Source organism: Cebidichthys violaceus, unplaced genomic scaffold (assembly GCF_023349555.1).
Source record: "Cebidichthys violaceus isolate CVI_PGR_0920_01 unplaced genomic scaffold, fCebVio1.0.p SCAF_21, whole genome shotgun sequence".
In the NCBI taxonomy this organism is placed as follows: Eukaryota; Metazoa; Chordata; class Actinopteri; order Perciformes; family Stichaeidae; genus Cebidichthys; species Cebidichthys violaceus.
Genome location: NW_027176384.1, coordinates 6,331,234 through 6,346,406, shown reverse-complemented (window position 1 = coordinate 6,346,406; position 15,173 = coordinate 6,331,234). Strand labels below are relative to the sequence as shown.

The following is a 15,173-nucleotide window of genomic DNA, read 5'->3' as shown; positions in this document are numbered from 1 at the left end:
GGGAGGGCTTTCAAATATCCTTTACAGGCAGATGGTACATTCAAGGACACACCAGAGTCAGGGAGTTGGTATTTGGCTGCTGAAAAACAAATCCATTCAGAGGTTACTTTGTGGGGAAATCTGATCCAGGTGGGTAACAAAAAAAGATAATCACTAGATGTCCCCGACAGGATCATTTAAAGTTTTCAAAAACAGTTGCTGCTTTTCAGCTGCATTGCCACAGTAGGAAAACTAAAGGTGATGAAATGTCTGCACAGTCTACTGAAATGAAGTGAAAGCGTTTGTAGTTAACGAGCTAAATTGTGCGAAACTACCGTGCCAGTTTGGTCTGTAAGTGTTTGTGAGCAAGATGTTGATCAGTAGAGAAGAGTGTTGATTTTGAATGATTCACTTGTCAATGTTCAATGACAATGTGTTTAGAATGACTTCTTTCTATCTGTGCACAGCAAATCTGGGACGGTCAAATAAACTATGATGTAGTTGATGGTCAGGCATACTTAATGTTATCATTTCAATACAGGAATATTTTCAACACGGCCATCTGGAATAAAGTTTTGAGAGAGAGAGTGGTGTGAAAATGGTTGGCGAACGCTGCTTTTATTTATGTATAACAATGGCTTGTATATCTGCAGTCCGAGGTCTTCCTGTTTCCCTTTTTGAAAAACAAATACAGACTACCGCCACCTGCTGGTATGGAGAGTTATTTCCTCTCACAACAGGCGCAGAAGTTGGCCGTGTAACCTTTGCGGTGCGTTCAAGTGCACCTTGTTTTTCGTACATTATCCTACGAAAGCCAGCAACACAATTTACGCTAGTTACGTGCATATGGCCTTTTCAAAATATACTTCAGTCTTCACAGGAAACAACTCAGTTAGGTTTAGAAACAGCTTTTGTTTGTAGTATCCTATATGGAAGTGCAATACTACATTTCTGTAGTACCCCTTTTAACTGATTTCAGTCTTAATCTACCAGTGTAGACCGTAACACGCAAGGCAGAAGCAGTTTATTATTATATTCATTCCTGTTAATTTCAAACATTTTCCTCTCACAAAAAAAGAAAAATCCCAAGATTCAGGTTTCCTCCCAGAGTTATATCCCTGTCTTCAGAGAGGCCATCATGGGGCAGTAAAACGTCTCCATTAAAGGCTTCTAGTGAAATGGTCTGTTAACATTAATGGCTCCTTAAGGTGAGGTGAGGCATAAGGACTTCACTGCAGCTTTTACAGACATCTCTGAAGTGCCGAAAGTACAATAATATTCACACTCCCATCTTATTTGTGGTTGGCAACGCTGACTCGCTCATTTCAGACTTTCACTGAAAGGGAAATGTGTGGCAAGGGGTGCGGTAAATGATAACATTATTATCATTAGCATTAATTGGAGCTGAGATTCAAACAGCATCACCTCGTGTGAATCTGTGTGTGTTCGCTTTTAGCCCCTGACATACACACCGTGTTCATTCCCTTTTGTAACAGCAACAGCACAGAAGTCATTCATCAGTAGGTTTACAGCTTTAAGGTTTTTCTTTTTGCTGCTTTTTAAAAGGTTTTTGGGGATGTCAAGAGGTTAGAAGAGCTGGTTGCTGGTTTCAATCCCAGAAGCCTTATGCACCAGCTAAATGTGAATCCAAACATAGCTCAGATTGAATGCAGTGTGGGAGTAAATATGCAGCTCTCCCATTGTATGGTTCTCTCCCATTGTATTCACTCCAGTAGGCCTTATTTCCACCTGTCCAAGTGGCACCTCTGCCCAATGCATTTAATACATTTTTAATGGAAAATTTGGTCCGCTTATAAGTGACACTTGCTCTATATGAACTAACATTTATAATTTTGAGTCTCTGTGTGGACTTTTGGCTCCCCTTCTGGCAGTAAAAGTAATTACACAATACTGTCCACGTGATTTTGTATGCTGAGTTTGACTAACAGGTATACTGACAGGGGTGGGGTCGACTGTGGCTCAGTGGTAGAGCAGAGTCGTCCTTCAATCAGAGGATCGGCGGTTCGTTGGTCCATGTCGAAGTGTCCTTGGGCTAGATCCCCAAGTCGCTCCCATAGTTGTGCCTATGGTGTGTGACTGTTGTATGAATGATTAGATAGACTTGATGGGCAGGTGGCACCTTGCATGGTAGCCCCTGTCATCAGGGGCTACCATCATCAGTGTATGAATGTATGAATGATGGCATGTAGTGTTGAAGCGCTTTGAGTAATCAGAAGACTAGCAAAGCGCTATACTAGTACAGTCCATTTACTGTATGCTTCTGTACTTTTGTAGTTCCTCACACCAAGAGAAACTACACATTAATTTGTGTTTTCAGGTTATTTTCGTCATTCTTCCAGTCACTGATGGATGCGGTATTGTAAAACCATCTGATCATTCGAGGTTTACAACATTACTATGGCCAAACAGGAAGATCGAATACAAAAGCATTTGAAGTGGAAGGGAAAAACTGGGAGCTTGCAGCACAATGTGAATAGAAACTTTGATATTGTTTTTGTGGGAAAACCATGATAACCAAATATTAATCATAACAGAGTATTTTTTACATATTTGAAACATGTCTGGAGGGGAACTTTAAGTAATGAGATGTTCTTTAAATCACAATGACACCATTGTTGTAGCAACCAGTTCACTTGTGGTATCATACAAAAGTGGATTTTCTTAATACAACAGCCTGTCGTTGTCTTCTACCGTCCGTCTCTTTCTCTCCCACACTATCTATCTGAATCCTGCAGATAAAGTTTTAGTGACACTTTCAGTCCTTTCTGTCCTACAGTTTTCTTTACGTGCCATTGAGGTGCCTTTGGTGAATACATTTTCTTTACATTTGCCTCCCTGGCTGCTCGGTAGACGACTGTGGTTGTACTCTGCTTTTTTTTTTTCCAGGTATGAATGTGTGGAGCTGCTTGAATATGGAGCAGGGCATTTTTCAGAAAGAGAGCGAGTGTTCTCGGCAGCTTCCCTGGATAAACAAAAAGTAAAGAAACGTTTCCTCTGGTCTTTTTCCGTGTCTCAGCGGGCGCAGGTGGTCACGGTGAGTTCCCCTTCTGCTGGTGCGACTCCTTCATAAAAGACAGTATGGAAAGTTAATGTGCCGCTGGACCTCGTGGAAAGGATGGACCCGCCTCATTAACTGTCCACATTGTTAAGGTTTTATAGAAGGGGCCTCGCCTTGTTGCCTTTTACAGAGACTCAGGTGATGAAAATCAACCGTGTGTGTGTGTGTGTGTGTGTGTGTGTGTGTGTGTGTGTGTGTGTGTGTGTGTGTGTGTGTGTGTGTGTGTGTGTGTGTGTATGTGTGTGCGTGTTTAGTACAGTTGTGGCACACTGGCAGCTTTATTCCTGCCCGCTCTATGAATGCCGGTCTGTAAGCAGAGAGGGTCAGCGAGACATACTTTCTTTAGTGCTCAGTGTTTGTGAGAGAGAGATGCTTTGATGAATCCTATTGATCTTTGTTTAGATGACTTCACAGCTAGCGAGAAGAGAGAGAGAAGCTGATGCACAAACAGAACACCAAATGGATCAGGTTTGAGGAGACGTAATGGAAGAGTAGTTTAGCAGGGGGAAGGAAAAAAGCCATTCCTCCAACATCACCGAAAACAGCACTTTGCTTTCACCAGATTCGCTTTGGGCGTCAGGGGGCACAAATCCACCAGAGAGAGTGTAAATACTTGAGAAGCAGCTGCAGAATAGCCCCCATAAATTGAAGAAACTATCTAACTAGCTGTACTGACTGATGCAGTGTTTAAATTGCAATAGGAAGCGTTTTTTAGGAAAAGACGTTTCGGGCATCTTCTCTAAACAAAGTGCTCTGACACTCTGCAGAGTCCCTGGGCTACAAATCACGTCGCATTAGCATCTCATTTTCTCAGAGACAGTATTCATAACATATTTTCTCAAGTTTTTCTGAGGAATAAATTATCAACAGAAAGTTGTTTCCATATGTATGGTAATTCAAAGTACATTCTCAAGATGTATCTCAGTATGAATTGTGGACACTAAGAGCCCTGATTCTTAGTCTATGAATAATGTCAACAGATTCTGCGGTATATTGTGATTACTACCATGGCCAGGTAAACCTGTTAGAGGGCCCAGGGGCAAACATTTACTTTTGGGCCCCTAGTGACCCCCTAAGCCCACCTCCACATCTTTGCAGGGTTTTCTTCTTCTCTCTTTATTTACATCTGGTACTTTTCATCAAAGGATGCTGTGTGTATCTAGAGGTGGAAGAAGTACTCCCAAAAGTAATACAAAAAAAAAAAGTCTGTGTGTCTGTGTGTCTATGTGCCGAACCAGGTCCTGGAAGATTTCAATGTCCCTGACAAATAGAAAAAATTCTGGTCAAATATTATTTGTGTTTATTGAGCTTAAAAACCACTGACAGGCAAGTTATATAAAGAATAAAATTACTGTACTATGAAAATACACTATGCACTATTGCACTAGTGGTTCAGAAATCTACAGAGTACCTTTAAGTTCAGCCTGGTATCACTAAATGGTGGATGAATATAAAGGCCACTTCTTAAGTCATTTTGCATGTTATCACAACGCATTTATTGTCTTTCGTATGTCATTTCATGCCTGGTCAATATCAGACGCTCAGAGCAAATGCTGCTGAAGTCAGGGGACGTCGTTTAAAGAACAAGAAAGGCCATGTATGGTGGAGGATGGTGTGAATGTACAGGTCAAACGCGTGACTTTCACCAAAGAGACCGCTGTTCGTGTCCCGTGTAAAGTCAGCCATTGACTACTTAACTTGTCGACTACTGAACTTGTGTACGTAACTTACTTTACATAACAAACATACGTATTTTAGTACAAACTATACTCTTTTCCTGAACTTAACCAAGTAGTTTTGTCTGTTTTCACAACGTTAACTACATGTTTAAAACGCATGGTATGGCATGGTACGTAACTTTATTTGCATAACTCTAAACATAATTATTTCAACCCATGCCATTATCTTTTCCTAAACCTAACAACGTGTTTAAAACTGCGTCCGTATGTGACGAGTTGTTAATGAGAAAGGGAGTTAAATGACATGCAAAATGCTTTAACTGCGTAGACATTGACAAGTGAAATGTCCTTAAAAGTGATGTGTAATTTATACAGTTCAGTGCAAATAGCTGAGTACACATTACATTGTCATTATTTGCCCAGACTCCAGAAGCTAACCAGTGTGTCAGTCACATTGTGCTTATTCTAATTTATTTTGATGAGCATCATGTAAAAACTTAAATGAAACGTGCTTAAAGAAGCATTACAGTAGCTAATGATGGACTTTAGTTGTTCTTTTAATTAATTTATAATAAATTAGATGACCAACAATAATTTTAAACTGACCTTTCAAGGCCTTTTGGGACATGGTGTGCCGGGGTAGTTGCCCACTTTGTACTTTTAGTAACTTCCTTCCCTCCTTCCTTCCATTTGTAATCCCCTCCTAGCTTCCTCCCGTTCTCTTTCTTTCTTTGCAACCATCAGCAGATCAGGAGGAAGCTATTCATTACCGCCACTGCGCGTCCGTGCTGATACTCAGATCATATTTCAAACTCATAACAACTTTCGCTGAGAATCGCGCATCCATGGCGAGGAAATGAAGACTTGAAAGATGGAATCACAATCTCCACAGTTCCCGTCATCCGTTTCTCAAACGTTTTAACGACAAATGTGCAGCGACAGGAAACGAGCGCCGTCGTGAATGCACAATGGGCTCCTCTCGACGTCTGAAGATAAGAAAACAGAGACTTTTCTTTTTGCAAACACAACACTGATAATGGTGTTTTTGGGAAGATTAGGTTTAACAGTATGCATAAGTCTTTCCTTTGAATTTTCTCCCAGTTGTGATGGATCGTCACATCTAAATCAATACATAGCATCATGCTGTAACACTTAGTAATTCATCATATACCGCAGCTGTACAGGGAAATTGCTAGAAACTAAATTGACCATATCATACAAAGCTGCTAAGTACTTTAATAGCTGTGGTTTTATTTTAGTTATTGTCCGATGTTGACCCACTTGTTCGTGTCCACAGGGGATTAGAGGGCTACTGTTCTAGCAATGATGCACATAAATGGTCTCTGCTCTCCCATGGGAACGGCTTGACATGGCCAGAGGTCAGCGATCTCCATCACAGCTCCCGCTCAGATTGTATCGACTTATCGCCTCTCTCATCTTCTTCCCCTCTCTCTCCCCCACTCATCCTCACCCTTTCATCCAAACTGCACAAGAGACTCGAACGAGCTGGAGAAGCGGAGATAAAATGGCAGAAAGTAATCCTGTAGAAAGAAGGGAGATAAGGAGAGGAACGCTGAGGCAAAGCAAGAGATGACAAGATTCCTTCCCTTGTCTCTTTTTTCCCATGCTAATTGAAGCGTTTGTCCTCCTCTGGGACGGGGGGCCGTGCACTCGCTGCGACATTTGTGTGAATCATATAGCTTGATGTGGGGGGAAAAAGGAGAGATTTTCATCAACAAAGATCAGTTATTCTCCTTGCACGGTTATGCCTTAGTGGGCTCTGATGTGTTGGCGTAAGCATGGCGAGCACACAAAGAGAGAAGAAGCGGGAGGGGAGCAGAGACGTTCATTCTTCTTTCAAAATGCTTTAAATGACCATGTGAAAGAACAGAAAAAAATATGGAAAGAGGTTAAACCAGAGGTAACGGAATGGAGATGTGATGAATTAAAGAAACTAACAAAGTTGTAAAGGAGAACTTTTTTTCCATTAACAATGGGGGAAAGATTACATTTTTAATCTTTAGTCGTCCACATAAAATATCATTGGGGTTAGGTATCGTTTAGAAAAATGACGATGCCAGTACCAAAACCAGTACCCTTAAAGGGATACCGATACCAATAGAGTACTTCATACGCTACTCAATACGTTAATCATGTGAATGGAAGCTTCCTGTGTGTCCTACTGGCTAGCTAACTGCACAGCACTAATACAGTGGTTACTGCCCCCCACCCAGACTCACGTGGTGGGACCACTTTGTCACAGCAGCGCAACATCAACCCTCTGATTCCCCCCCAGCACTGTTGCCGTTGTTTGCGCTGTTAGAACCGTTAGATGGCTGTTAGCCACCCTTAGCTGGCTCCTAGCTGCCGGCTCCTGTGTACCGGCAGACAATCCCGGCTGTATGGGGTTGTAGCTGCTGCAGTAGTGGGCCAATCACACGTCACATTAAATCAAAGAACACTTGCGGTGATGTGATTGGCTGCAAGCAAAACCATACAAATTCTAGATCAATTGTTGGAACAAGGTATTAAGTTGTGGGTGCAATGTTGTGGGACCAAGATATGTTGTGTACACAAATCGATCATCTGTTTGGGAGAAAGATAAATATGTGTGCACAAGTTATGATATAAACTACTAAGTTAACTTTCTAACTACTAAGAAAGGACCGTGTTCACTGAGGTCCAAAAAGCATTTGTACTCAGTACAACCATACTGATCAATATACCACATTATTCCCCTTTTTAACTGAGAACACAACTTAAACATTCTTAACAGAACAACAGTTTCCTGATACTTTTAAAGAAAACAACATATAGCCTAAGTTAAACACAATATTTGACATATTCTAACATTCCCTCATGTACAAGGTATGCGTGTTCAGTTTGTCAGTCCAAGTATAAGCTAAAGGATACAGTCCACTGTAGGGATATACAGTCTTATGGCATATATCGTTTTCGGTTTGAGCGCCTCAGAGGCACTGGTTTGGGCTCCAGAAGCTCGGGTGTCTGCACGTTAGCGTCAACAACTCCCTGAGAACTGCTGCAGTCTTCACCATCACCAAGTTCAGCCTGTGATTCAGTGACATCTACATCAGGTTCAGCAATGGCTCGATCTCGCAGCTGGTCTCCATGACGTCTGTGTATTGTGTCGGAGTCCCGCTCTCTGACTTCATATGAAACAGGGCCTGTCTGTCTCACAACCAATCCTGGAATCCACTTGTGACTCCCCGTCACAGTGCTGCGCAGATAAACGGTGTTGTCCTTATGAAAGAACCAGTCTGCAGCAGTGCAGTCATGGTGTTCTTTTTGTTGATAATGTTTCTTACGTACCGTCTCCTTGGTACAAGGCTTTAGGAAATCCAACCTTGTCCGGATATGTCTGTGAAGAAACAGATCAGCTGGGGACTGTCCAGTAGTGCAGTTAGGCGTAGTCCGATATTGCAGCAGGAACAGTGAGATCTTGTCCTCAATGTTCAGTGAAGTGTGAGCAAGCTTTTTCATACCTGCCTTGAACGTCTAAACATATCTCTTTGCCAGACTATTTGTTGCTGGATGTCCTGGTGCACTTGTGGTGTGCAGAATTCCATTCTGCTTTACAAAAGTCTGGAACTCGTCTGATGTGGATGCGGTCGCATTGTCTGTCACAATTTGTTCAGGCAGACCGTAAGAGGCAAACAGTCTCCTGAGCCTGGTGATTGTTGCTTGAGAGGTGATCTGTGACATACGAAACACTTCCAACCACTTTGTATGTGAATCCACCACAACCATGAACAAGTGGTTCAGGAACGGTCCAGCAAAGTCTATGTGTATTCTCTTCCAGGACTCACCTGGGAACTCCCAGGGATGTAGTGGAACCTGGCGTGGCATCTTTTGATCCAGCTGGCATGTCTCACATTCCTTGCAAATCTGTTCCACTTCCAAGTCAAGGTTCGGCCACCATACGTATTTGCGAGCTAAGGCTTTTGTTTTCACAATGCCTTGGTGCCCAGAGTGAATCTCTTTTAACACGGCTTTTCTCATCTTGGAGGGTACAATGACTCTGGTCCCCCATAGGACACAACCTTGCTCTGTGGACAACTCATTTCTCTTTGTGAAAAACACCTTTAGGTTTTCTTCTACCTGAGTGGGCCAGCCTTCCATGACATACTTATACACTAGCAACAACTCACTATCGGTGCGTGTCGTCCTTGCAACCTGTGTTGCATTGAGTGGTGCTCCTTGTATATGCTCCGCCAGCAGTGAGTGGACTAGAGCTGAAGTCACGGCTGTTCTTGTGTCACTGGTGCAAGGGACAGCGGGAGTGTCCATCAGCATTACTGTGCTCTTCTGATTTGCAGTAGACAATATGGTAGTCATACGCTGACAATATAATTGCCCACCGTTGAATGTGTGCAGCGGCCAGTGTAGGCAGGCTCTTGTGCTCACCAAACAGTGTCAGAAGTGGTCGATGGTCAGTAACTAAGTTAAAATGTCTACTGTAAAATGTAAGTACTGGTGGAATTTTGTTACGCCATATATCAGTCCTAGAGCTTCTTGCTCTATTTGAGAATATTTTTTCTCCGCTGGCGATAGTGTTCGGAAGGTATAAGCAATAGGTTGTTCCTCCCCGTCTGGCATGGTGTGTTGGATAACTGCTCCGATGCCATAGGCAGAGGCATCGCATGCTAAAGTCAATGGGAGACTGGGGTCGTAGTGGGCTAACACCCGGTCACTAGTTAGCAGTTCTTTACACATGACAAAAGCAACCTGTTCAACCTCAGTCCATTTCCAAATCACTTGTCCTCTGAGCAGTCTGTACAATGGTGCTAAGACTGTGCTTTGCTGTGGCACAAATCTTCCATAGTAATTAAGTCCTAAAAACGCTTGGAGCTCCTTGACGTTAGCAGAAGCCGGAGCCTCCTGAATAGCTCTCACTTTGTCCTTTGAAGGGTGTGTGCCCTGCTCATCCAGCACATGGTCCATGTACTCAATTTGAGTTTTGCCAAACTCGCACTTGGAGCGTTTCACTTGTAGTCCATTTTCTTGAAGCCGTTGTAGGACCTTCTGAAGGTTGTGGAGATGTTCCTTTTCTGTGCGTCCCATAATGAGCAGGTCATCAAGAAAAACTACCACTGTTAAACCTTTCATTAGATTTTCCATAATCCGCTGGAAGATGGACGGTGCAGAGCTAATTCCAAAAGGAAGTCTGTTATACACAAACAACCCTCTGTGGGTGTTGATGGTAGTGTATTTCTTTGAGTCATCATCCAGCAACACCTGCTGGTAAACTGTAGCTAAGTCTTGCTTGGAGAATATCTTACCTCCACTAAGGGTTGCTAACAACTCCTCTAAGCGTGGCAAGGGGTAGGTTTCTGTTTCAACTGCCTGATTAGCTGACACTTTATAATCCCCACACAGGCGGAGTGACTTGTCTCTTTTCACCACTGGCACTATGGGTGCTGCCCATTCACTGTGCTTAACTGGAGATATAATGTTAGCTTCCTCCAGCTTCCTGAGCTCTTCCTCGACTCTGTCTTTCATAGCGAATGGAAGGGGTCTGTGTTTACAAAATGTAGGAGTTGCATCAGGTTTAACTCTGATTGAGGCTTTAACATCTTTCAGAGTGCCCAACTCCTCTCTGAACACCTCTGAATGTTTATCCAGCACCTCACTAAGCGATGTACATTTAGCTTCATACAGATGCTTTATCTGCTCCCAGTTTAGCCTCAGTTTCCTTAGCCAATTTCTGCCACACAGTGTTGATCCATTCCCCTTAACAACTAAAAGTGGCAAGTTCACAGTTTGACCCTCATAGACCACCTTGGCTGTGATCTGCCCAAGTACAGGAATGCGAACTCCATTATAAGGTTTAAGCTTAACTTTACTTCTCTGCAGTGGTAAGTGTGAGGATTTCTCCCTGTATGTACTTCATGAAATGATACTCCTTGCAGCCCCAGTATCTATTTCCATCTCTAACTTCACCTCAGCTACAGTGAATATTTCTATATACAGGTCAGCATCTTCACTTGTGACAGTCAAAATTGTGAACACACCCAATTCAGTGTCTTCTTCAGCTTCCACATATTTTGTGTGTTTCTTTCCTCTGCCCTGTGAATGCCTTTCACTCTCAGCCTGTGCCTTGGACCGACATGCCTTTTTAATATGCCCAGTCTTGCCACAGTTATGGCATTTCAATCAGGAGAGACTTGTTTTATAATTTAACAATGATTTATTATACAAGCAACAAATATGAAAAGTGCAAAGTCTTTGGCGATTGGACTCCATCCTGAAGTAATATCACCAAGGGTAGGGATACTGAGGTCCAATAGGCCTAATCCCCTCTGGAGTCCAAACACTGGTGGTGGTGGTGGTGGTGAAAGGCGTTGCTGCAACCTGATGATGAATCAGGAGCATGACTGTGATGCTGACTGGAGGTGACTGGGGTGGAGGAGGGTCGCATCTGCTCAACGGTGAAATGACAACTGACAGCAGCAGAGAGAAGAATTTTTAAAGTTTGACAGCAACGATGTGATTGGCTTAAAGAAACCATGAACAGAATCTGGTTGGTTACTTAACAGTGCACGCCCCCAATCAGCTGATGGAGTAATTACAAGGAGAGGAGAGACAGAGATTACGAATGTTTGTCTTCCTGACTGAACTTGCGCTTAAGCTTCATTTAGTCTCTTTAAAACGGCACTCATTTGGCTCGTGATTTTTTCCAAGTGCCCTGACACTTTCACTTTCCATCCCTCTCAACTGACGTGTTTCTCTGTCGGCAGTCTCCATGTTGAGAGCAATCTCAAAAGCCTTTGCAAAAGTAAGATCATTTTCCGAAAGTAGTCTCCTTTGGCAGGCCTCGTTTCTTATTCCACTGACGAACCGATCTCGTAGTGATGAGTCCAAGTTGGCGTCGAACTCACAGTTAAATTTGCATTGTTTCAACTCGGCTACATAGTGAGCCACCGGCTGGTTAGCTTTTTGGTTACTCTGGTTAAAGCGAAACCTTTCAGCTACTAATAAGGGCTTGGGCTCATAATGTTCCTTTAGAACGGCCACTATTTCGTCAAATGTCTTATCTTTTGGCTTTCTGGGCTGCACCAGATTTCTCAAAAGCCCATAAGTAGCCGCACCCATTACACTGAGAAGTGTGGCTACTTGCTTATCTTCGGCTATGTCGTTAGCTTTGAAGAATTGTTCCATCCATTCTATGTACGCTGACCATTGTTCATTTTCTGGCTTGAACTCGTCAATTCTCCCAAACAGGGCCATCATACTCACTAGTATTGACACCAAGTGTCTCTCCTTCCCTGCGAGAACATACAGTTTTATCCTCGTCACCAGTTACTATAGTGTATTGACAAGGCGGACGCACATGTAGCGTTGGTTACTTTATTCGGCCATGGAAAACTCTTGAGTCTGTACTGCGCATGCACGCTACAACTACTAAGAAAGGATCGTGTTCACTGAGGTCCACAAAGCATTTGTACTCATTACAGCCATAGTAACTTAATGTGATCAATGTACCACAAAAAGTTACACTGTTACACAAGAATGAGAAATCTCATCTTTTGGGTGTTCCATACTCAACGTTAGATTAGTTGCAGATGAAGATGAAACTTCAGGTTGAAGCAACAATAGAGACGATGTTTGGCAAAAGTTCACATTTATATTAAGTATAAACAAAGATTTCAAGACTGTACATAACAGTGTCCAAAAGGGGGAATCGTTTTTTAACGATATTTTTATATTTTTATAATGTTTAATATAATTATAATGTTTCTGCCTTGATTATTGTCATGTGAATTTATAGTGGGAAAAACCATTCCTCCCAACTCTTTACCCAATTGATTTTTCAAGGAAATGAAGACAGAGAGCAGCGACCTATGACCTGTATCCCCACATAACTATCAAATGGAGCTCATTGACAAAGCAGCAGACTATGAAATGTGACTTTTATAGACATTTGTGTGAAATATCTCTGATTTTAAGTCATGCATTTGCTCCATGATTCCTCCATGACTGCTTTTGTATGTTGGCATCAGATAAAAAAAAGTATAAAAGATCGGTTTGCATCTGTGTTCTCGTAGCAAGCTTTACACATGCTTCCCGCTTGGGAACATAATGGAAGAGTGATTTCAAATAGAAATACATACAAGTCACGCTGTCTTCGTGTTTAACGCTGGGTGGTGGTCCCTTGAGTGATTTCAACACTTCAATGACAGCCCTGGCCAGTGTAGCACTGAAAGGCCACACTTGTTGTGAGTGGGATGGAGCGGTAAAGAAGCATTACAATCAATTTAGATCAGGCAAGGAAACCGGGGAACTGCCCTGGAGGGGAATTCAGACCAAGAAGAAAAATAATCAAGAGGCATAAGAAAACATTGCTGCCCTTCAGATGCAAAGCCCTCTGCTGCTCTTCACCTCAGACTCCGTTAATTCCTCCTCAGCCTCCTTCTTTCCCTCCTGCCGTGGTCCACTTCATCACAAGCATCAGGGTGAATATGAAATATGCCTCAGATGAATGACTGCTGCTTGGATTTGCGCATATTGAACACTCAATATCTGTAATATCCTCCAGTATCATTATCTTCCTCCACACCCATGAACTAATCTCTATCATAGTCTGCGGAGCGACTCAGATAGAGAAAAAAGATAAAAGATAGAGTCAATAAATAGATGAGTATAATAATAAAAGCTGTGATTAATAACACACGCTCTATCTCTCTTCATCCCTACCTCTTTCAGATTCATTCATTTTAGAGTGCTTTATTGGCACATGGAGATTTTCCATTCACTGCTAAGGAAGTTATATAATGTGAATAAAAGTGTAGAGACAACAAAAGACTTCATAGACAGGAAGTCATTTGGTCACAAATCTCTTATCTGTGAAAACTATTATTTTCCAACAAGCAGGCTAGAAAAGTTCTACCTGAAAGAGATAATTCTGCTAAGAAATATTTTGTCCATATATTGAGATCTGCAATGTACTGTGAAACTAAATAGTATTTGAAAAACAATGTATTGGCTTTATATTATAATACTGTGGCAATTATTTCTGCTTTTCCAACCCGTACTCCGTCCCAACTCAAAAAATACCGTTGCTTGGTCAGAGCCCCTCGGCGTCTGTAACCGACACACCTTTTAGTGTCTGTATGAGACACACCAGGCTTCCAACTAACTAATAAACACATCCGCATAAGTATTACATGCAAAGAGCAACTGATAGTTGCGAAAAAGTCATCTTAGGGTGGAGGTTGGAGGTGATGGATGTGTCAAACAAACATAGGACATTTAACCAGGAGACCGTTGTTTGTGTCCCATGTGAAACCATGTGAAACCATGTCTACGTTGACTTATGGTACCTTAGTTTTGTTACGTAACTTTTGTGCTTAACTAACGGCAGGTTAACAACAACTGTAGTTATTCGGAACCGAACTGCAACTTTTTCCTAAGCCTAACCAAGTACTTTTGTTGCCTAAACCTAACTAAGTGAACTTTAAAACTTAGTAAACATACGTTGGAAGTTTATTTTGAAAAAACGCTATGCTTGTAAAGATTGGAAACTGACACTAGTGGGGTACCTAGATCGCCACAGTTTGAAGCGTAGGGCCACTGACCAAGTGTCATTATTTGACGATTTTGAAGTGAGAAAGTGTTGACTGTTCATACATCGTAAAAAGTATCCCCATATAATTTAGCCTACTGCATATTTGTTCAGGTCATTGAAGCAATGTTTTGAGTAAAACTCGGATTACTCTGACACGCAAACCAATTTTGGATTTATTTGCCAACTACCCAACAAGCTAATTTGGGCACCAAGGGAACTGACTGATGCCCCAACTAGCATCTACTAGCCTCTGCTGGGTTTATCAGTCAGTGTGTAAATCAAAAGATATAGTTGACTAACAGTCACTATGGTTACTCAGCTAACACCCTAAAACTTCATATTTCAGCCAAAAAAAGCAAGAAATGACCAATGTTTATTTCATTCTGTTGAAATGGCCGAATGTTTTATGTCAAGAGCTAGCAGTCACCCTTATTATATAATTTCTCTCTCCCACTCCCTTCTTCTCTGTCTATGCCTGAACAGCCGGAGTTCTCCGGAGCAGCCGTGCTCCACCAGGCCAGGCGGGATCAAGTGGTGGATGCCTGTCGAGTCTACAGTGCGTCCAGCCGCAAGCGCAGAGTCCTGACACCCGGAGACCTCAAACACCTCGTGGTGGACGAGGACCACGAGCTCATCTACTGCTACGTCCCCAAGGTGGCCTGTACCAACTGGAAACGCGTCATGATGGTGCTCACAGGCCGAGGCAAATACAGGTCAGTACTAGTGGCCAGTCATTCCCCTTCTAAATGTACTGCTTTGAGATTGACAAATAGGAAGCAATATGCACTGGACATGTGTTGTAGGATGTGGTTACATCCCTTCAGGTGGCTCTCATTACAGTGGAAGTTGA

The 15,173-nt window shown here is 42.4% G+C and overlaps 1 protein-coding gene across 1 annotated transcript in view; it reads left to right on the top strand.

Moving 5' to 3' along the window:
* The window catches only part of chst11 (carbohydrate (chondroitin 4) sulfotransferase 11), a 92,810-nt gene that overhangs the window by 69,791 nt on the left and 7,846 nt on the right, over nucleotides 1-15,173 (top strand). Inside the window, exon 3 of the mRNA XM_068717068.1 lies at nucleotides 14,807-15,036. Coding sequence (XP_068573169.1) covers nucleotides 14,807-15,036 — 230 coding nt within the window. The remainder of the gene's footprint in view (nucleotides 1-14,806; nucleotides 15,037-15,173) is intronic.